Source organism: Acanthopagrus latus, chromosome 3 (assembly GCF_904848185.1).
Source record: "Acanthopagrus latus isolate v.2019 chromosome 3, fAcaLat1.1, whole genome shotgun sequence".
Taxonomy (NCBI): Eukaryota; Metazoa; Chordata; class Actinopteri; order Spariformes; family Sparidae; genus Acanthopagrus; species Acanthopagrus latus.
In genome coordinates this window covers 3,300,424-3,324,097 of record NC_051041.1, presented here as the reverse complement: position 1 = coordinate 3,324,097, position 23,674 = coordinate 3,300,424, and the positions used below count along the sequence as shown (strand labels likewise).

Genomic DNA, 23,674 nt, shown 5'->3' with positions numbered 1-23,674 from the left:
TGACGACAAGTCTTTAGTGTGTGTGTGTGTGTGTGTGTGTGTGTGTGTGTGTGTGTGTGTGTGTGTGTGTGTGTGTGTGAGAATCCCTCTCCATGTTTGATCTGGGTCACCTCCTGCTCTGTAACCGACACCGAGCAGCACATCTCTCCAGAACAACATCACATGTGTCATTTTGACGGATCCATTCAGTTCTGTATGGCAGCCAAACATGAACTACAGAGTAATCCTGCTCGCCAAATATTCTGTTTCCCATCCATCATCATCACTCGGATGAGGGATCAGATTTAAATGTTCAACATGGACTTGTAAATCCTACCTGTAGCATGCTAACATGGCAGCATTGTAAGGCTACCCAAAAGGTGCCTCTTTACTAAAAGTAAAGATACCATGTTGTTCTGTCTGACCACTCTGGTCCGGGTCAGACAGACAGACACACTGTTAGAGGACTTAGGTCACTGAGTCTAATCTTAGCTTAGCATCACCTTCAAAGCTACATACATCAGCACTTCATAAAAAAAATAGACAAGTACATTTTTGATTTGGCCCGAGGCTGCGATTAGGAGAAATCAGAGCCGGCGTCGCAGTCAGAAAACGACATGTACCCATCAGCGGAGACCTGTAATGTAATCTGTAATCTCCTCCAGGTCCAAACAAGGTACCAGCGTGTGTTCACGTGCTGCTCCGAAGCCTCGACGCCAGAAAGTACTCCGAGTTCCTCACAAGTCAGGTGCTGAGTGACACCGCAGGGATCTGCTGTGGTGCCAGGACTCTCAGTCCAGACTGAAATATTCTGACAAACATCAGTGCAGACATTCTTGTTCCCCTGAGGATGAAGTTCAAACACACACAACCACATCTTGATTTGAGGTTAATGGAGCCTTTTCCTCTGACCGCCTGTCGCTATGACTTCTGGGAAACCATCAAACGATACGTTGGAGAACCGGGACAGAAGTCAGCGAACATGACGAGTGAAAAAACTGAATAAAACCTCATCTGTGAACAATCAAATCACATCAGATAGATTTTATTTTGATGGTTGTTTAACAATAAAGACAACAGCTCCCATGACCCCACGCTACGTTATGATGTCATCACGCTACTTCTGTTTTTGTTGTCTTGACTGAGAGACCTCCAGCTGCTGAAAGGACGTAAGACGCTTTTAACCACATCTTAGATCGTTTCATCACGGCGGCTACAAGCAGCTACATGACGTAACTTCACCTGCGCCTCCTCAGTATGTGACTCCTTCTCTGCATCTCTTTCAGCTTGTAAAAAGGGAATTTGTCACGTATGTCCATTAACACTAACACAACATCTGCTGCACTCGTCATCTTCACCTCTTCATAAAATCTTCTGCCAAGACAAGAAACGATCATCAAACCTGCTTTACTACCGTCCTGAATTTTCACTCAAACATCTTTTTGTCTTTCACTTTTAATTGCTGCTTTAAAATGTGTTTCCTTCCTGTTGATAACTTTTCTCACTTTCTCACTGACACTGAGGCTAAACAAACACACACACACACTTCACTCTCCCCGTTACACGACCCCAGCATACTTAAGACACGTAGCGTTAATGCAACCTATCAGGTGAAATGTCAGGAGAGGAGTTTGGATCAGCATAGTTCACAGGCCAGCGGCCAGTGTGCCCCCTCGGACCGGCTCCCAAAAATGTGAGACGGTAATCAAACTGTCTCCCTTTAACAAGCTCGCTAATTCATTATATTTGGCTGAGGAAGGTTTGTGAGATGACGCGCTCCTCCTCACGGATGATCTCTTCATCTCCACGCTGCCACTTTAATAACATCAGGAATTTCCCGTTGGCTCGAACCAGCAGACATGTTGTGAGTGAGGACAGAGAGTTCAGAGGTCGAAGGTTAGAGTCACTCATGATCACTTGTTGCTTCGAAACGCTCACAGAAACCTGAACCAACACGTCCAGGGGATGATTTACATGCTCATGGACACCAAATGTGTGAATACTTTCAGGCTAACATGGTTTTGTGTGTGTGTCTGAGTACATAAACATGTCAATTATTGCAGACACCTTGAAACAGGCTCGGTTTGAACTGTTTATTAGATTTGTTTTTAGCTTTTACAGTGTTATCCAGCTGATGCAGGAAGAGTTTCACAAGCAAATGTTTTGTATAAATTAAAGATATGATGGTGACTAAAAGTAGATTTACAAGGCTGAATTTGGTAAAACCTGATATGTATCTGTGTACATGTGCTGTGTGTTAAGATGATATATGGAGAGTTGTCCCTGCGGCCTCAGAGGGAGGAGCAGATCAGGTAAACACAGCTTCACCTTCCCTCACATTTACTGTATTTTAAAGCAAGGCCACTGCAGTTAACTCCACTGAAATCTAGAGTGTTTACTCAGGAACGATTTGGTAGTTAATGAATCATTAATGAGAAAACTCCTGTAAAGCTGGTGTTGAATGACTCAATACGAAATAAAGAGAAGAGACTATGAGAGACAACGTTAATGAATCGTCAGGTTCTTATATCCTTTTGTAGGCCCGATCGACGTGTCCTGCAGCAGGTTTTTGCTCTTGTTTTCATCATGGCTTGTTATTTACGTGTCCTCTGGTTGTTATTAGACCAGGCAGCGGTTCAACATTCTGCGGTCTGTCGCCGCTGCCTCTCTCCCTCTGACCTCACCGTCCTCTCTCTCCCTCTCTAAATGCTGCCGACTCTGCCTTTTCCACAGAAGTGTCAAAGATCATCGACCAAACTGGATTTCGTGTATTGTATATAATCTTCCCTCCACCTGCACTCCTACAACACACACCCTAAATTAAAGGTGCTGGCAAAGGAGCTTTGGACGGGGACGGACTGGAGCTAACTTGTGAGCTAACTGCAGTAGATCACATAAACTTAAAATTGTGTTCAATTTCTCAGATTTTTGGTGTATTATTGCACCTTTAAATCTAAATTCAGTGCTCATTTTGCTGTGATCTTTTCCTCCTTCATAAGTAATGTCGGTACATGTGTGTCAGAGATCCATGTTTGCCGTCAGCGTCGCTCACTGTGTCTGCGTGCTGGCACCACCGCTGCAGGTATCCAGCTGAGAGAGAGTGTGTGACTTGGCTGAAGCGTCGTCTCAGCGGGCCGTGGCACATACATGGTGCTGAAAGGTTGTAGTGTCAAATTTACGACTGCGGGTCTATTTTTGAAAACATCTGGGGAAGCTCTTCAAAAGGTCCTCAGTGTGTGTGTGTGTGTGTGTGTGGCTGCACGCACTTGTTCAGTGCATGTGATCTATTTGTATTGGTGTATAATCTTACTAGGACATTATTGAGATACGAGTGCGCCAGGCCATGTTGTTTTAAGGTCAGCGTACTTGAAAATCAGTCATTTCAGAACACAGGGAGATTTAAAGCAAAATCATGAAATCCTTTTTTGAAAACACAATGTTACTGCATTTGAATGATATCTGAAAATGTATGTTGCATAACAGGTAAACTTTCTGATCTTGTGAATGTGTTAGCACTGTTAGCAAGTGTAGCAAGAGAGTCCCAGTTTGACCTGTAAACCCAGATCTCAGCGCTGTGAAAAGGCAGAATAAAACAGCCGGTTGCATTAAGAAGTTGGCAAGTTTTTGTTCCTTACTGACTCTTACTTCAGTTTTAAAAAATGCTGGTTTTGGACCATCACTATGAGGAAACACGTCGACAGGAGAACAGACTTTGACAGCTTTCTGTAACATCTAAAATCTCTTTTTCTTTTGCAGGGTAGAGTTTCCTCAGTTATCCCAGATAGTGACCGGGGAAAACAATGCCTCTTCCTGTTTTGGTTGTGCAACATACGACGCGCTTTTCTCTACTGGAAAAATTGAGCCCATGCATTAAATCCTCATTTATTGCATTAAATTTCATACATTTGACACAGTTTACATTTATCATACAAAATAAAAGCAGATGCATCGATTTCGATTATGTAAAAGGTGCAACAGCAAACAGCTTCAGTCGAGTGCTTACATGCTTATATACAAAACGTTAAATGCTGTCAGCTACGTTGACAGTGCTACACAAGTGCTACTAAAATATACACAACGTTTAAATATTTACTTCCAGGGATCACCTCTCAAAACGTGGATATTTACTTCACATTTGAAACAGTTTTCATAACCCTTCTGCACCTCTCAGCCTGCTGACAGACATGTTTATGGCCGGGCACTTCTCACAGTCTATATACAGTTCAGAACCCACTATGATGCTAACAGTCTGGATCCAGATATAGATGCAGTGCGCTAAAGAGGGGATCTTTTACACGGACCTGATAGCATTACAGCACAATTACATACAAGTAATCCCCACAACTGCAGCTGTTACACTATGTTTTCAACTCAATCTCAGCCTGTTACATAAAGCACTGTTAGTGCTACAGCAGATGTATTTTTATAAAATAAATTAAAAAGGTGTAAGTCAATTCATTAATCACTCGTCTTGACTGATAGTTGAAATGACAGTTCAGTGACTTCTTTGAATTAATGCTCAAATATTTTACAGTTATCAATACAAATCTGTCTTTTTTCAGTTTAGTCACAATAATGTTTATGTTGATTAATAATCTATTGGGTTGTTTTCTTGATTAACTTAATGATTTACCACTTAAAATGTAACAAATCAGTTCAAATAAACCTGTAACAGCTTCCGAGAGCTTAAAACTACATCTTGAAATTAGTCTGTCTGATCAATGTCCTAAATTTAAAAGATATTTAATTTAAAGTAATCTAAAGCAAAGAAAAGGCAGCTTAGTTTCAATAGAACATGTTTGCTGAACTAAATAAATATTTATCAGGTTTAATGAACTGAATCTAAACGTCACATATCTTTGATATAACACAAAGGTGAGCAGCAGTTTCTTCATGGTTCACTTATGAGGTCACGTTCCTCATCGTTCTCCCCTCCCCTCCCTCTCCTTCATGTTCCTGATGGCTCCCTTCCCTCTGCTCTTCTTCCTCTCCTCCTCCAGTCGAACCCTCTCCTTCTCCATCACCCAGTCCCCTCCGAGGTAACTCAGCCCGTCCTCGGGTCGTCCTCGGTGCCGAGGCCTCGGGTCGAGGAGCGACTGGAAGAAGGAGCAGGCCAGCGGGGTGAAACATGTGAACTGTGGCGCTGTGGGCGGATGATCGTTCCCTCCAAGTTCTGCTCCGTCTGTGCCGTCACCCTGAGGCTCCGCCCACACATCGAGTTCGTCCGCTGGTCCTTTTGTCCCGTCAAACCATTCCTGATATTTCAGGTATGAGTGGCAGTCGCTGGAGGTTTCAGCCCACGGGTGGCTGCCGGTGAGCATGGCGTAGGTCAGGACCCCCAGCGCCCAGCTGTCCGTGCTGGGCTCCACAGACACCCAAACTCTCGACTTCTTTTCTTCGTTCTTATTGGCGCCATCATTCCCGTCGCTGATGCTTCTCCAGCTGTCGTCATTCCCTCGAGCGATCTCGGCCTCAGGCGTGCAGTAAGGAGAGCTGTACCACACCTCTGGGACCCGGGTGCCCCGGGCCTTCACCTGGTGTACAATTAAAAAATGTACATATTCTGTTTCTGCAAACCACAAATATGTTCAAATGTATACGCTGCATGCATATCACATTAACCTTTTGTGCAATATGTCATATCACATCCAGAAATTAACTGAATGAGAAGGAGGAGGAGGAGGAGGATGTTTGTGGCTGTCAAGGGAGAGACCTCCGTCTGAGAATGTGAAGTGTGAAGCTGTTTGATATGTTTGTGAAGAGATGCTGGGACATTTAGTGTCAACAAAGCTGAATATTTTGGGGGTATTTCTAGTTTTATTCAGTGGCAACAAGTCCGGATGTTTTTAAAGCGATGTCCGGACATTTCCACCCCTGTTTGTAGTGACAGCTTCAGGTATTTGAAGCTAAAACATGAACTTTTCCTGACCCTAACCAAGTGGTTTTTGTGTCGAAGCTTAACCAGACCATAAGCCCAGAACTGCCTATAAAAGGCTTCTCAGAAACACCATGCACTGTGTGGTATACTGACCATGCCAAAGTCTCCTAGTTTGACCCAACGGCAGGCTGAGTCGCACAGGAAGACGTTCTCCGGTTTGATGTCTCTGTGGACAAATCCGAGAGAGTGCAGGTGTGACAGAGCGCCGCACAGCTGGGACACCACCCGCTGACAGCAGTCCTCCTCCATACCCACCTGGAGGATGATGGGAGGAGAGCGGTGTGTGGGTTATAAAAGGGAGCCTGCAAACTGATAAAGCCATGATAAATCCAGTACATGGTCAAAGTAACTGTGTACCTCAGGCATGATGACGTCGTAGAGATCACCGAAGAGGCCCGCCTGCTGAGCGAAGACGTAGTGTGAAGGTGTGGAGTAGGCGATTCCCAGAGCTCTGGTCAGAGACGGGTGGGTGCAGAACGACAGGGAGAGGTTGTACTCCCTCAGGAACGAGAAAAGAGATGTGGACTCACGAGGGAAGAACTTCAGAGCCATGGGAGTACCTGGCAGACACGAGGGAAAGACAACGATGTTGGCTTTGTCGTTCTTGGGTATGTTGACGAAGTGTTAGCTTCCCCCCTCACCTCTTTTCCTGTGCACGGCCAGCATGACTTTGCCGTACGAGCCTTCCCCCAGCAGCTTCAGGACCTTGAAGTGCGCCGATGTGTCCATCGGTGTCAGAGACTGAGCCGTCAGATGGCACATCTCATCCAGAAGTTGTGTGGCTGCCTGGACACACACACACACACATACAGAGAACAAAATGAATGTATTTGTATGAAGGTCCTCGAAATAAGTGCTGGTTAAGAGGTTATAAAGCTGTTATGAGGCATTAGAAGATGCTTATTAACATGGTTTTGTGTTAATAATAGAATAAACTTTAAACCGTAGGAGTTTCTGAGAGTTGTTTATAAAAGTGTTCCCAGAATTGTGCACCAGAGCCGCAGAGTCCAAACATAAATCAGACACCTGCTTCAATAAAAATCAGTCAGCGTTCTTCCTTTCGGCTGCTCGTTGATCTTTCTGTTACTGGAGAATAAAAACAGAACAGCGATCCCTTCATCAGGCCGGCTGATGCTCCAGCATCATGAAAACAACACAGAGCTCCGCAGCGTCACTCTGAGTGAATTCCTCGAAGCTCTGATGAATGTGACACGACTGTTGTCGTGATGATTGTCGCCATGGCAATGCGGGCGACAGTAATCCACGGGTATAAACATGTCTGTTAATAGCCTCATGAAATACTTTCACACACACACACACACACACACACACACACACACACACACACACACACACACTCTCTGCCTCTCATTCTCTCACACACACTCACTCTGGATGTTGTTTTGTCTGCTGGAGCGTTGATGTTTCCACCACAGCTGGCTCCCTCAGGCCGAGGCTGGGATGTGGTGTCAGCGTACATCCAGACACCAGGCGGCTCGTTACAGCTCATTACAGAAACAACTCAGAGCCGCGAATGTGCCGTACACGGATACTGTGAATTCCTGCCGAAGGCTTCATTCACACCTACAAACACGCGGACTCAAGGACTCACAACACTCCGGACAGATTTATTGCACAATGTGCAAGTAGGGACTTTTTTTTTAATCCAATTCATGACCGATAAATGGAAGTCACCTTTAAATCGACAAGGATTCTTAAAATCAGCGTCACAGTTGTTACTTTGTGATGTAAAGGAATCAAAGTATTTGGAGCTGCAGTGACAGGACTGCATATATCACAGTGTTATGTCATACAGTCCAAGTCTAATCCTTGAGCATTATGTGTGCATACATTATTAGGGTGGGAGGTCTGAGAGGAAGCTGAACTCTCACCCTCTGAATGTTTGTGCTGTGATCTGATTACCGAGCTGCTCAGCTCCGTCTGAGGCCTCGTCTACACTGACATGGATATTTCTCGAAACTTATATTTTTCCCCTCTGGTTAACGTGGACACAGAGACAACTTAAAATGATTTTGCTAACTGAAACTTATTTTAACCATATGTATAACACTTTAATTTCTGTATAATTTGTCATTTCTGTGGTATTTTAAAAGTTGTTTTTAAAGCAGCTACTATAAATGCATTTTAGTTTATTCTGGCGACACCTGTGGACAAAATGCTCCAGAATCACCGGACTGGATCTTCCATGTATGTGGAATAATTCAACTTTCACTTATGTCGTGGATAAAAAGCAGCCGGCACCCGGTGTGGAGGATCAGGGGTTAACAGGGTGTTCAGAGAGCAGCATAGCTGACGTGCTCAGAGCTGGTCGGGTTTAGACGAGTGTAAGAGGAGGTGACACCGGTCTGAGCCAGCACAGAACCACTCCAACAGCTTCAGCTTACATAAGACACGCACACACACAAGGTTGGACCTGTAATGACTGCTGTGTGTGTGTGTGTGTGAGACGTACATGTCCTGATTATGTCCTCTACATGGAAATGGATCTCTGTGGACCACAACCACGTCTGTGTGTGTGTGTGTGTGTGCGTGTGTGTGTGTGTGTGTGTGTGTGTGTGTGGGTTGGGACATACACACTTCTGTCAGCACTGGCACACATATTCAGAGGTCATCTTTGCTTTTATTAAAAGAAACCATGTACAATCATATGAACATCTTACCTGAGTGTGAACATTATATAATCTATCACATACATGCAGTCATCACATTGGGCTTCACATGAACATGGCTGGTTCTGTTAGGCTTTGGGATCAATAAATATTATTTATATTTAAGAAAAGAATAAATGTAATTCTGACATTTATAATCAAATATTTTGGGGCTTTAGTGAATGTTTGAGAAGAATTAGTTTAAATAGATGAATGAACAGCTTTCCAGTCAAACATGGAAACATATAAAATGTTAAAGAGACATCAAAGACCAGAAATCTTGATCAATATTTTTATGTGGCGTTACTCTCATTAAATGTTAAAGCCAGAGCAGCTCGTACAAAGTCATTTTATTAGATCAGCAACTTCGGTTTTTGTTCAAGTTTTGGATTTCTGACATTTAACTGACATTTTAAAGCATTAAAAGCTCCTCATGGACGTTGTTATGATAATCACACATACACAATCATTGTAACGAGACTGTAATAAAATAAACACAAAACATTTCACAGGGGATTTAATTCAGGAACCTGCTTCCGTAATGAGGTGATCTTAACAAGAAGTTTTCTATGTTTCAATAGAAATCCTACAGATTTAATTTGCAAAAAATTAAGAAAATCGACACCCAATAAATCACTCAACCTTCAGCTCATCCAATTTACAAAGACATAGATTTTTTTTCTCATTTATCTCTTCGTCCAGTTTATTACAGAACTGTGTCTGAGCTTCCAGCTAAAGACAATCAGACAATCAGAATGTAAATAGTTTCCATAGAGACTGTGTTTTATTATACTGTACAAAAGTTGCTCCCATTAAAGCTGTGATGTGATGTTCTGTATCTCAGAACCTGCACAGATATCCTGCACAAAACTTAAGTGAACTGAACCTTTATCGTATGTAAACTGTCCTCACATCAGTGTCGGAGCTGTTTGACTTACTGTCATTTTGCAGATGTGGTTCACTTCGGTGTTGCTGATCTCAAGTTAGAAATCTGTCCAACATGAGTTTCTGTCCAGCTCTTCGTTTAGCAGGTGCACCTGTCAGGAAATCCGCTGCAGGTGTCCATCTGCTGAGTCGTCTCGACACCTTCAGCACAGAACCGTCTCAGTCAGGAGCGTCTGGTTCTGTTCTGCAGCCGGTGGACAAAAACTCTCTGCTGCTGTCCGACTGGCTCGCTGGAGGATTTCATGTCTGCTGCTGCTGCAACTTTTATCCCAAAGTGATCTGTCTTCACCTCCACTCCTCCCCCTTTCCCTTCCCTCAGGATCCCAAAGAGTGTGTGTGTGTGTGTGTGTGTGTGTGTGTGTGTGTGTGTGTGTGTGTGTGTGTGTGTGCGCGCGCATATGCCAATCCTGTCCTTCTATCTTTGTGAGGCCCAGTTGACTGTGAGGACATGTTTGAGGGTTGCTGGCATCATGTCATTATTGTCTTCACATGTTAAATACAGACTTAATGAGTGTCAAAAAACAGAGGAAATATAAAAGATTCATAAAATTCATGTGTTATGAGATTATCTATTCAATGACTTAATCCTTAATGTGCTGCTGTTAAAATGTTAAAACGTTATGGTATGATTGTCTTTTAGAGAATCGTGTGACATAATTTGGTAAGCACTGGAGTGAAATAACAGTCATCAGAAAACTTAAATTGACCGCAACTGTTATCATTATTATTAAAAGGATGGCATCCTGAGTTGCATTTGAGTAGTTTTTTGCTGAGACTTGTGCTCTTATAGGTAAATCCTTCAGATTAGTTGTAGCAAATCCTTCTTATGATGTCACGACACTCACTGGAGGTCTGGTGAGTGTTGTGACTTTGGTAGATTTTGGGAAACTTCCTGGTTTGAGTCAAAACAAGTGCTTTGTTAAGGTTACAGGAACATTGTGGTTTATGGGGTTGAAATGACCAGCTGATGACGTTAAACTCGGTTGTGGTCATTGTTAGAAAGAAACTCAGTGTTGACTGGCAGTTTAAAGAAACAAAGCAGTGATCACTCATGTTTGAAGATCCCATATCATTGTGGTTGTCTACATGCTTCAGTGTTCAAAAAACACATTATTTAACTCTTACTGTCGATCACTGCAGCAGATCCCTGTCTGATGCTCCGTTTCATCCCCCCGAAAAACCCAGTGTGCTCTGATTGGTCGGCTCTGACAGGCCTGAGGAGGCTCCGCCCTCCATGTTTCCACATCAGCACTGCTGGTGCTTTTGCAACCTCGGCTGTGCTTGGATGGTGGTTGATGGCGCCGACTGTGTATTTTTTGACATCTCAACTTCACTGCAGTTCAGACGGCTCATTTGAAAACAGTTTCTGAATATAGGCTGCCAGTTTCTCAGTATTTATATGGCAACTACTTCTGCTTTGTATTCAAAAAGACAAGGAACTATGACTTTCTACAATATGAAACCTGAAGTTTTGTTGGCCCATGCATCCACCGCAACCTCCGCACATGTTCTTCATCGCTCTATAACAACATCAGCATCCTCTTTTTCTCCTGGATTTTTTTTGGTAATGATACACAAAACTAAAACTGTAACTCTTACTTGCAGAGAAAAATAAGCTGTTGATCTGTCCGCCAACTTTCTTTCTTCCTTTGTCTTCCTTCTCCCTCTTCTCTCTATTTCAAGCCAGAGGATTTTCCTCTGCAGCTCAGGCCCGCTGGGGGTTGCGGCTCTCAGCTGCTACCAGTGACCACAGTCGCCACATGCAAGTGCCGGATCACTCAGACGTTTCCTGGAGGCCGGCGTGAAGTTAGAGGGTCGGTCTGTGTGTGAGTGAGATCATCTGTCTGTGGCCACATGTCATCGCGCTGACATTACACAAGTCGCTGTGTGTAACTCCGGGTCACTTTCACAGCTGAACAGCGGCGGTCTGTACATTCCCATGTGTGTCACCCAGCCTTGTGTGGACGCTTTTAACTTCGGTGCTTTATGAGTGTTTGCGTTTAAGCAGCAGATGTGGAGTTTTAGTGACACAGTAAAGTTTGTTACGGGCACAGTTACTGTCATCGGTCCAGCTACTTCCACATCAGCGAAGTTAACAACAGTCATTGCTCACGTTTGAAGTGTCACCAGTGCTTTATTTTACATGGCTGTTATATCGCAATAATCTCCAGGGGGAATTTGTAATTTGGTACTAAATATAGGCTGACCAGAGAGAGAAAGTTAACCAGATGTGTTGAGTTTCAGAGCGGTTAATGTTTACCACATGACTTTTAGACAAATGTCTGTTTTTGCATCTTCTGACCTGCTTTGCACTGACAAAGGTTTTGCTAACTTAGCATTTCATGGTAATAATCTAATTGGTCTAGTGTGTCAGATGTAGGGGGGTCATTGATTTAACTTTAATTAATGCATAATTACCTGAAACTAAAGATTGTTGTGTTTTTGTCAAGGTGACAAAAGGGTTTTAATCCCTTTCAGGTTAGTAGTTATTATATATTATATATTAATATTTTAATTAACACTTTCTGGATGTTCTCCTGTTGCTGGCCTCGGACATGTAAAAACCTCCTTGGACACCTCTGATTGGTGTTAATACAATGAAAGTAGCAACAATTCATAACTCTTCAAAAATAACACAACAACAAAGACTCAATTTACATTTTTGAGTGGCTAACAGTAACTATAGATAACGTAGTTTTTTTGTACCATTTCCAATGTCAACAATGAAAATCAATAGTACGACTTGGAAAATAAGTTTCAACCAATACGATTATTTCCAAATGCACTGATAACTGATCCAGTGTTGTGTAAAGTGTGATTATGTGTTAACCAGTCAGCAGACAGATGCAGAACTCTGTTTCAAGTGTAGCAATTTATTAATTACTTCAGGTAAAACTTACAAAAAAAAATCATACAAAATGTATAAATAGCAAACGTCTCTATGACAATACATTATTATTATTATTAATATTATTAAATATTACTTAATAGATACCCATAGAAAAAGGTGAGATGCCTGCATCCCAAACTAAACACTGTCACATACATAATATAAAAAGCTCATAAATAGAATCCTAAATAGGTTAAAAAAACAAACAAACAACAAAAGTATAAAAATATGAAATTTGTCACTTCATCAAGTAAATCAACACTTAGCAGGCACTGTGAATGTAAACAGTCCCAGAGGAAGCAAAGGTCACAGGTGGAGTACCGCTGCACAGTGCATTAGTTCAGCACATTTTAAAGGCTACATGTAAAATGTGGCATACACGTATTTTCGTACACACGAGCGAAAGCATCACACTTTGTTTTACTGTTAAAGAGCTGTTAATGTGACGGCTCACGCTCAGAAGAAAACTTATGTGAAATGCCCGCACAACGTATGAGGGACTGAACGCATCACTGTTATTGCATCAGAACAGTTCAACGCTGCAATCAGGCTGAAACGACCCAATAAAGATCAGAACCTGCACAACATCATGAGTTACAACTAGACCAACAGTCTACAGCCGGGTCAGCAGCTCTGAGAGCCTGTTTGCAGGCACAACGGTGCTTGGAGCTAAATGCTAATATCAGCTTGCTAACATGCTAAAAGGAATGAAATAAATAAAATGACAGACATTGCCATCCTGCTTACGAGGCTTAAACTTTTTGCTGGGGGAAAAGTTAACAGTGGTTCTGTGGGGTTTTCTGCAGCAGTTGCTTTTAAACTGAAGGCGGGGGTTTAGAGTTTACGGCAGGTTCCCTTGAGAGTCCGTAGCACTCTTTTTGACCAGTCATGAAAGACTCGTAACCGTTCAGAGATCTCGACAGAGAATTGCTGTGCGTCGAAGGTGGTGGAGACGACCGGGAGCGAAGGAGTCGGTGACTGAGGAACCTCTTCACTGATCTGAGGACAGAGAGGAAGGTGGAGGTTTAGAGGTTTAGGCAGCAGCTTCATGCCTTTTTCCAAACACTTTATACATTTTCTAATTCAGCTTTCAAATGATATCCATCCATCATTTTTGGGAGAATAATCCTTGTAAAAGAGTCGAATCATCTGTCCTCTCACCTGATTCAGAGACACAGTAAGAAGGTTGGAAAGCTGCAGGAGGTGAGTGCTGATGCTCTCTGCTGCCGTGGAGGACAGACTGACGTTTTGACGTGCTGTTTTCAACCAGTCGACGTGAAGTCTGAAGGACTGAGTGAACACATACAGCTGGGAGAGTGACTCATTCACCTGTGGAGACAGACAGGAAGAGAATATATTAACTCAACTACTGTTTAAGTTCTCCCCTGACATGCACTCACTAAGGTAAGAAAGTGTTTGGAGACATGATTTTTTCTGATTCCAGAAACTTTACCTTCAGTGAATGTAAGCTTTCAGCATTGGCTTGTATATGAGGAAGAGAATCCAGTCTGGTTTCATCAACAACAAAGTTTGGGAGCTCAGTGTCGGTCTGTTGGGAACGAGATGAGAAGTGACAAGAAGTTTAATAGCCAGAAATACGTTTACAAGATATATCTGGGATTTTAAACACCTTGAGAGAAAAATAAAAGACAACTTTCTATCTTGAATCACTGTCTGGTGGGTTGTGTCTTTGTTTTATTGTGAAGTTTCCATTTTCACATGTGAATCTCATACATCTGAGATGTGATTTGCGTTTTCCCAACATGAGAATTTCCACATGTGGCTACAGTGAAAATAACCAAAATGGAAGTATGTAACCTGTATGTGCAGATATTTAAGATTAGAAGAGATCTAATTGTGGCAGTGAAATCTCACCAGGTCATGGAGTTTTTTGGATAAGTTCTTCAGCCTGTCCACCTGATGGATCATCGATCCAAACATGCCACAGAGGGATGGACTGCTGGTGGGACGAGACGAGGTATGGACAAACAGCTCCGCCAGTAGCAGCAGGTGGAGAAGACAGAGGGTGGAGTCACAAATCACTGAAAAGATAAGAAAAGAAAAAAGACTCTTAGTGTTTGTTTGTGTTTTTCTTCAGCTGTGACGTTTCGTGTCATCTACCAGTGAAGCTTTGAGCAGGTGCTGAGGTGTGTTGAGCTCTCTGGGCCACCGTAGTTGCATAATTGGTAACCAGTCTACAATCACAGAGTGTGATGCAGCTCAATAACATCTTGCGGTACTTTGACACGGTGTTTACAGCTGCACTCCCAACAGGTGGCTACTCGCCAGCGTTCACTTTGCAGCTGAGTGTGTGGCGACTCACATTTTTCACCGCTGATTGACCTGATGTGTGTGAATCAGTAAGAAAACCTCAAAGTTACATGGAAACTGATTTTTTTTATTTCCAACAAAACATGCACAGCTGCACTCTGATTTAATTAATGCTTCGCACAGAAAGTCAGGAAACAATCAGCCATTCATGACAGACTTGTTATTTTATGCAAACAAGACGACAAAGATCTTGAAAGTTGAAAATGTCAAAGTCCGCATCAACAGAAGCTCCTCTGTCCCACAGGAAACACTGTCACACTACGTCACCGTGTCACACATTGGGATAAGTGATGTCTTGCAGCTAGTTCATCAGGTAAGAATTCATTTAGATCTGAATGTAATTATAAACAGGCGACCGCAGTTTGAGTCTGTGGAGGTATTTTAAGGAATAGAAAACTGAACCTAAACAAATGTAAAGTTGCAACATACAGAAACATTTGACCTTATGTTTAATAAGTTGCATCCTGTGATCCAGACATTAGCAGTCATTTGAAAAGGTCTGCAGTGTGACTGAAGGTTTAGAGACCAAACTAGGTCAGACGCTGATTTACTGTTAGCATGTTCAGCGGCTCAGCGTGGGTTGAAGGGAAGGAAACAGACAGATAATTTATTTGGTTTCCAGGAAGCACTACAAGGTTTAGAGGTCAGTTCAGATATATTACACCATCTATTGTTGCTTTATTATATTATATATATTACAGTACAACTTAATAAAGTTGGCAAACAGCTGATAAATCACTGTCATGTTTCCAATATCCACCCCAGTTTTAGCTCTATGTTTGGTCTCCACCAACACCTGAGAAAATATCTGCTGTGTCTGTCTGCGGTTCAGTGATCAGCAGGTCGTTCGGTTATTTTTAGCGTTATCACTGAACGAGGTTTTCCTGTTGCTGCTGCTTGAATGAGGGTAATGAAGCAGAGTGAGCTGAATGCTGCTTAAAAGCCTTGTGAAGCTGTCGGGAACTGTGTGTAATTCTGTGGGCGTTTATCACCTTTCACGTTACACAGTCATCTGTTGTGAGAAACATTTTGATAAGCTTTGCAGCGTCGATCAAAGAGTTTAGGTTTTCTAGTCTTCGTACATTCACTACAGAGGAACAAAGACTCAAGTCAGAGCACAGAGATCCTGTACTTGAATCACCTTGTTGTTGGAATGTGCTACATAAATAAATGCCTTGAATGAATGGGCCTCTATGTTTAGATAGCAAAGTGTTGTACAGCTGTCATCTCTTCATCTGTGTATCCACAGCCCTCTCAATTCATCTGCAGATGAATCCTCTGACCTTTGTTTTGTCTTTGTCTCTAAAGCTTTCTTCGTCCATGACGAACTCCTCTCAAAGAACAACACTTGGAACGAGATACGTTAACGTCTGTAAATGTATTCCCCGCTTCATGCAACTTCAAAAATCCCAGAGAAACAAAGACGTGAACTGTCCGTTGGTGTGAGGTCAGGGTTAAGGAATGAGAGGTATGCTGTGGGTTTTTTTTCTTTTCTCCCAGCCTGCTCTGGGCCTCCTGTTGGAAAAGGAGAGGGGAGCCGGCGGAGCGGCGTGACTCAGATTAATCTGTGCGGTGACATCACCGGGCAGACGCCTCGGGCTGCAGACTTTAGAGAGAGAAAACAATCACTTTGCTTTGAGTGCCTGACGCCGAGCACTTTAAACACTTTTACTACCATTCACCCACTTAACAGCAGGAACTACTTTCTGTTTTTCTCTTGAGGTCAAATGTCACCACGAGTCAGCTCCGGTCCACTGACTCTGACTCTGACTCTCATGTAGTTCTATCAGACTTCACACGAGCTAAAAATGTACATCACATTTACTGACAGTAGACCAGCCCAACACCAACAGTCCCCTGGCCCCCCCGACCTCCCGCTAGTCGCATTGCTAACTGAGCTAACTGCCTGTTGGCGGCTATAGTTAGCAGCAGTTACTCTGCTGATATGCTGCTCCCTGTTTGTTTACATGTTCTTACCTTTAAAAACAAATCTTAAGGATTAAGACTTTAACGTGTTTACACAACCTTCATATTGGTGCCTTAAAGTCTAATGTCTGTTTTACTCAAGGGTCCTCACACTCAGACTTTCTCCCTTGTAAACAATAAATTGCTCTGCTGTGTGTTTATGCCTCCATCGTGTGTTTACTTGTGTTTTCCTGTTCTGGGTCGTGTGTCAGCTGCAGCCTGTCTCGGCGTCAACACAGGCGGGAAAACAGCTGCAAAGTCTTCTCTTTACACTCATCAACACTCATGTCTGGATCTTATTTCAAGACCTGGACTGTGGCCCTGTCTTGTCTGAATAAAACTAATCATTTTCACAGGGAAAAAGGAGATATTGCATCATATACAGTATCACGCAACTCACTGAGAGTCACACATTGACTTAAAGCCAAAAAACAGAATCAGTCTAGTCAGTTTGACAGGAATTCCACGTCAGGCAGGTGTGGTGAGCTCAGGTGACGTGAGGTGAGGTAACATCTGGAAGAGAGACCTTTCACTACTACTCACTTTCTTCTGATAACACGAAAATAACTCTGGTTTAACCGCGCTTATAAGATGTTTATACACTGACCACGTATAATCCCGTTAGATCCCTGACTGAAGACAAACAGATGTTCGCTTACAGCTCGTTGTCCACAGCTGGACACTGAAGAGGACTTGCAGCTTTCTGCCAACAAACCCTGTCAAATATCTCCACAGTCAGGCTTCCTGTGAGTTTTCAGCCAGCTACGGATACAAACAAGACATTGGACAAACTTCACAAGGCTTGAGGAAAATTACTGAAGAGGACATCAGCAAAAAGCTCCTGTCATACTAGAAAAATATCCCCCGGCCGTGTTGTGTACAGTCATGTTATTGGCAGAGCAAACAGCTGTGACAGCGTTACAGCTCAGAGCAGAAGTGCTTAAGCTGCAGAGTCAGACGCTCTTTGATGTATTTAGCAGGTCATTTCGTCAGCACACGCTCGTCACGCAACCAAACATCAACACATCCATGCAGCGTCTCACGCACTTCCACTTCTCCCCAGTTCGTCAGACACGCTGGAGTTTCCTGTGTTTTCTCTGACACAGTGAATGCCTCGTGTCCTCAGATGGACTTTTAGCCCACTTTCAAGAACTGCCGATGAACTTCTGAACAGATGTGAACGACGCCTGGCAGGAAGTGCCCTGCACATATCAACTTCCTCCAAAAACCCACCAGTTAAGAAACTGTTAAGTGTCAAGAAACCGGCAAACCATGAGTGTAAAGTTTCACTTTTTAACACGTTCTGTGAGGACGCAGTTTTGATGTGCTTGCATATCTCTGAATTTTGATTTATAGGAATAAAATCATCATCATCAAAATCATTTTGACCGTGAAGTGACTCTCAGCGGATGGTGAGGAGAATGGTGTTCCTGCACTCTGTGACTTGAGTCGAACCGGTACGATCTCAACACATCCTCACACCTGAACGACTGAAGAGACATGACTGCAGCATGTTGGTTAGGTTCAGGAAAACATTGTGGTTTGGGTTAAAATAACTGAGTTACTTTATGTTCGTGATGTTACTAAAGTACATAAGTGAGTTAAAATAGCCCAACGCAGACTTTTTGGCGTCATACTGGACGTGAACAGCCGTCTTCTGCTTGTACTGTGCTTGTTTTTTTATTCCTCCCTATGTTGACTCTCTCGTGTAATAATTAGAGGTCGCCGCCTACACGAAATGTAAATATGTGTCGTAATAAGCTGCTTTCACAGTCAATTTATTGTTTTTCCGATGAGGGCAGGCACATACTTACAGTGACAGGTCACAAACCACCAACTGAGGGTCGTGAGGTGAAGACATGGAAGCTAAGATGCGAAGTAAATCAGTGATAAAGCTGCTGTGTGGCTGTGTAAACAAACAACAAGATCGCCTTTTAAAGCGAAAACACCGGATGTCAGTGTTTGTACTGCTCCTACGACATTTCACATCAGATGATCGGGCCGTGATTACACATCATTTCATATAACTCCTTTTTTAAATGACATTACAGTCACATAAGAACAGAATCTCCCTGTTGATGCGCTCAATCGATCATAATATCGAATATGCAAAGTCTGTTTAATGAGCTCTGCGTGTGGATAAACTGCTGCCCTGTTTCCTCATCAGCACAGTCAGTGTGATGACTCTGTTTGGCTGCAGTTCCACATGTGGCCACTGGGCTAAGATGACATCACTCCCCCTCCTGAGACGGCCATGATCCGTCTCCCTACAGTGAGTGTGCAGATTACATTACAGTAAAGTGCTCTGATGACGTGCGATGATGTCATCACCGTCTGCCTGCCTGACTCGCGTACACACATGCGCACACGCGCGCGCACACACACACACACGTCTGGCTTCTGTTGCTGTTACTAGTCACCAGGTTTTCTTCACTTTGTGATTAGTTAGTAATCGATTAGTAAGCTCGACTTCACTGACCACGACCGCTCGCACCTTCACTTACCTGTCTTTGTTTAGGCTGTCAGGTCATGACTCGATCTGATCTCATGTGACACAAAGATGACTGACGGCTGTCAACGAAATGAAACTTTCCGTGTAAAGATTGTCAATTGGTCGTTAAAATCTGACACTTTGAGTCTACGGTTCTGGTCAGATATCAACGAACAGCATCAGCATTTCACACCAATTAACAATTAACTGTCTTTATCGAGACAGTTACATTTTGTTGCAACTCTTTCCGATACTGCGTGTTGATCCGGTGTTATAACTCTTTTATTACATTCTTTTGTTACTTTAAGAAAAAAACTATGTGAAATAAACGCAGCAAAACATGGCGTCTCGTTAACGTGTTTTCTTTTCAATATAGATGAACAGAGCACATATAAGTTTAACGGAAACGTTGACGGAGGCATATGTGGGTGTGAAAATGGGGCAGGACTTTTGAGATTATCAGTTGAGATGTTAAATAAATTAAACTTAAAAACCAAAAACAATTTAATAATTTAGGCCTGGGTCCATTTAGTTCCAGCTTTGAGTACTCATCCCTCACAAAGTCGTGACACTACTTGTAAATTTCCACGATTATTCACCTTTAATCTGAGATTATTTTGATAAAGATGAAATAACACGACGTACATCTGTAAAAATTCACTTAAAGGTGTTTTGACTACAAAAAGTCTGATGCAGCAGGACACAATCATGTTGCTGACGAGTTCAAACGACTTAGGGAAACCCCTAACACACACACACACACACACACACACACACACACACACACACACACACACACACACACACACACAGAAGCGGCCAATCACAGCCCAAACAGCGCGTAGATCATGAAATTCAAAAGACACTCAGTCACATTTTAACACTTTAAATTGCAGCTAATGACAAACAGCTACTCACTCACTAATTCATTCATTCAGTTCATTCATTCATTCATTCATTGTGTCTCTCACAGACTCTCTGTCTCAAACTCACTCAGGCATCAAGTAAAAGCAAAGACCACGTGCAGCACATCCCTCCTCCTCCTCCACACACACACACACACACACACACACACACACACACACACACACGCTGTAAAAGTATCATAAACAAACTTACATTTCATCTTTCTGCTGCCGCTGAAGTAAACAAACCTCTCTCTGAGTCCAGTGTGTGTACTGTACTTGTGTGTGTTTGTGTGTGTGTGGACAAAATGTAAAAGTTCCCTTTTATAGCACTGAGTATGACACATCACCTGAGTCATCATAGCCATTCAGGATTCTACGCCCACGTCGGACACCCACCCCCCCTCCCCTCCTCTAACCCCCCTCATCCGAAACAAACTCAGAGTGTCTTGTTTGCGTGTGGAGGTGATTCTGAGTGAAGTAAATCATCAATAAAATGTAACTGAAGTATCAGAAAATACAAAATTAAGCAATCTTTCAGTCTCCTCCTCCTCCTCTGCTGCCTCATGTCATCACGTCATCTTATTCTTTTGTTTAACCTCACTGTGAGTTTACTTTAATGATTTTGTCTCGCACGCATGGGCTTAAATGACAGAAAGAGAGTAAAATAAAGACCCAAAGAAATGTGAGAAGTGGCAAGAAAAAGGTCTTTATCATGCAATCAATAGAGTTTGGGACACTGGTGGGATGGGACACATCTTATCTTGTTCCTACAATTTCTTCCAATGTTGGAGAAAATCATGTAACAGGAAGAGGAAAAAAAAAAAGAAGAGAGTGAGAAACTGAGCTGATGATGTCCCAGCAGCGCAGTTCATTAATAATACATGCAGGAAAGATGATAAACTTAAGTAAACAAAGACGTCCTTCCTCCTGTCACAGGGAGGCGGACTGACCTCAGCCACAGTGAACCACAGCTGCTTCACCCGTTACAAGTTACAAGTCTGTGGTCACTGCTGGGCACTTCCCAGTGTGGCTTCCTGCCAGTATGAATAAAGTGTTTCTGTTATTTTTCCCCCCCCCACTTTTACTACGTGTGTGTCTGCTTTTGTGGAATTTCTCGAGTTTAGTAGATCAGAGAACTTCCTGAAATGTCATTTAAAAAAAAGACGTCATCTTTTTTTCTTTTCTGGAAATTGAGGTTAAAGTTGTGAAATTCTGCAGTTGAGATATTTTTCTTCAGATACATCATCAGAGTCACGTCAGCTTCCTCTCAGTGAACGTCATCTCGGTAGTAAGATGAGTGCGATTTTCTGTCTCAGTCAGGTGTCTTCTTAGGTGAGAATGTGGACGTGACTGGATTTAAGCTGTTATAATTGTTTCTAAAAAATGCATCGAATGACAGCGTGACAAATCTGCAGCTCTCCTCTGGGTCACAGAACTTCACCCTGAGTTTCAACTTGCCTGTCTTCACCAGAAAAATGACAACAATGGTCCGCTAAGAGGATTAAACACCACCAAAGTATGTTGGCGGTGGCCTTTAGTTGCCGTAGTTACTGTGAAAGAGGCAAACGGAAAAGTCAGGTGACGTCGTATAGACAGCGTCCACACTGGGAGAAGGTCAGGGTTGAATAAAACCACAGACACCCACTGAAAACCAAAACTTTAAACTTACATATGCAAGTTAAAGGACCAGTGTGTAGGATTTAGTGGCATCTAGCGTTTTAGCTGCAGGTTATATTCCTCTCCTCTTTGAATGGTCATGTATGTTGTGCAGGGAGTTATTGGTGAACGGGCTGTTTTGTCGTTCAGGTGTGAGATGTTTCAAAAGATAGTGCTCTAAAACTCCTACTTCTATCATTTTGAAACTCCTGTTTCCAGAAGATTGTTTTATGATGCAATGCTGCATGACATTTCCTCCAGTTTCTTTATCTTTCGTGTGATGTTTGTTTCCCAGAAATTGTTTACAGACGGCATCAGTGACGCAGTGACAGCTACAGAGCGTCAAGTGGTTTGACGTCACAAGAAAAACCTCTTCGATTACTAAAGTTAACATGTTTATTATTATAAGTATGATTGAGCTCTTTGACCACTTGGTATTAACAGAAACAAGCTGTAAACACACAGATGTTTTATCCCATTATACAGTTTTTATGGTGTCATCTGATAAATGTAAGTGGCATCTGAGCTGCAATAACGCTGGAGTGAAGTTTTACCTCAGCGCTGCCTTTGTATTTTCAAACTGAACCCAGCAGCGCCGGCATAAATCCGCTCCAGTGTGTCATTTCATACGGCATGCAGAAACAAAAGAGGCGTGGCGGTACACATCAAGATGTTGTGATCTGACATCGCATAATCACCATCAGTGAGTAGCAGATCCTATCAGGCTCTCACTCACAGAGAGGGCTGCTGTTTTCCCTCATTGTCAGTAACTACAACATCGAAATAGTGGGAGACACGAAAGACGTGAGTTCAGGTTTTTGCCTGAAATGACCGTCAGTCATCTGCAGGAGCTGCCTGGCTCTCGCTGCTGGGGACGCTGACGCTGTTTATCGGGTGGAAATGTGATAAAAAGTCAGCAGGACAGACGGGATGACACCACATTACTGTTGTTCTGTCTGGTGACTTTGCTTTGTGGGTTGAAGTGTGGGACTTATCTCTTTTATTTGATGAGTGAAGGATGTGTTTAGTCGTCAGACTCTGAATGCACCCCTGTCCCGCGCTGCCAGCTTTCCCTTACACACACACACACACACACACACACACACACACACACACACACACACACACACATCGTATCTCCTCTGTCGCTACCTCTGCTGGCGTATCGAAACCGTCCCCCTATTCCACCTGTGTTAGTCTCACACAAACGGTGAGGTGCAGGACTCCCGGCTTGAAAAGGCAGCGTGAACGGGGCTGTAGTCACCAATTCTTTAAGAAAATATCTGGTTCACCATCTAGTCACAACTTGTAGTGCATAGAGATAGCTGCTCGGCATAAACATCTTCCCACAGGTCCAGAGCACTACAGAGCTGCAGGGGGGTCGTTATCAGTGTAATCAGACAGGGAGAGTTTCAGGTGTTTCTGTGGAAGGACACCTGAAGGGAAGTAGTGGGATATGTTGCAGCTGGACGTACGTAAGTGAAAGAGCGCCAGACAAAACTGGCATTTCAACCTCTTTTTTATTTGAATTTCCTGTGTTTCCACTCTTAATGTGACAATTGCCCATAAAAAACATGTTGGATGGTTGGATATACCACAAACACTTGGTTGGGGAAAGATTGTGTTTTTTTCTGTGAAACATTCAAGTCTGAGTCAGTGCTTTGTTTATAAATAATTAACCAAGACCACAATATTTCCTTTCCACTTTCCCCTAACCATAAATATGTTACACATGCTTTAGTTGCCAGGCAAACTAATAAAATGCTTTGGCAGTTAGTTATTTTGCAGACAAGTTCCTTGTGCAGCGGCAGTCAACAGTTCAGTGATGCAATTAGCTGTAATCATGTTTTACCTCTGGCAGTGTCACTCCAGATATTACTTTCACTCCCACAATGTGATTGT

General features: G+C 42.9%; 2 protein-coding genes across 2 annotated transcripts; both read right to left on the bottom strand.

Annotated features, from left to right (window-relative positions):
• Positions 1-3,847: 3,847 nt before the first annotated feature.
• Positions 3,848-9,810, bottom strand: si:ch211-171h4.3 (serine/threonine-protein kinase SBK2). Its single transcript, XM_037089769.1, has 5 exons — positions 9,525-9,810; positions 6,559-6,703; positions 6,275-6,477; positions 6,011-6,172; positions 3,848-5,513 (listed from the first exon to the last, which is right to left on the bottom strand). The coding sequence occupies exons 1-5, from the start codon at positions 9,528-9,530 to the stop codon at positions 4,899-4,901; spliced, it is 1,131 nt and encodes a 376-aa protein (XP_036945664.1). The 5' UTR covers positions 9,531-9,810; the 3' UTR covers positions 3,848-4,898.
• Positions 9,811-12,415: 2,605 nt separating this feature from the next.
• On the bottom strand, positions 12,416-20,442 carry il11b (interleukin 11b). Its single transcript, XM_037090038.1, has 5 exons — positions 20,328-20,442; positions 14,297-14,463; positions 13,875-13,970; positions 13,583-13,750; positions 12,416-13,420 (listed from the first exon to the last, which is right to left on the bottom strand). Exons 1-5 carry the CDS (start codon positions 20,332-20,334, stop codon positions 13,256-13,258), a joined length of 603 nt encoding a protein of 200 aa, XP_036945933.1. The 5' UTR covers positions 20,335-20,442; the 3' UTR covers positions 12,416-13,255.
• Positions 20,443-23,674: the final 3,232 nt, after the last annotated feature.

Excerpts from the sequence above, each read along its gene's own strand:
- si:ch211-171h4.3 (XM_037089769.1), bottom strand. Across the intron at positions 6,478-6,558 it reads GGCCGTGCACAGGAAAAGAG|GTACTCCCATGGCTCTGAAG; the intron begins GTGAGGGGGGAA and ends CGTGTCTGCCAG. Across the intron at positions 5,514-6,010 it reads AACTAGGAGACTTTGGCATG|GTGAAGGCCCGGGGCACCCG; the intron begins GTCAGTATACCA and ends ATTGTACACCAG.
- il11b (XM_037090038.1), bottom strand. Across the intron at positions 13,751-13,874 it reads AAAGCTTACATTCACTGAAG|GTGAATGAGTCACTCTCCCA; the intron begins GTAAAGTTTCTG and ends CTGTCTCCACAG. Across the intron at positions 13,421-13,582 it reads TTACTGTGTCTCTGAATCAG|ATCAGTGAAGAGGTTCCTCA; the intron begins GTGAGAGGACAG and ends CTCTGTCCTCAG.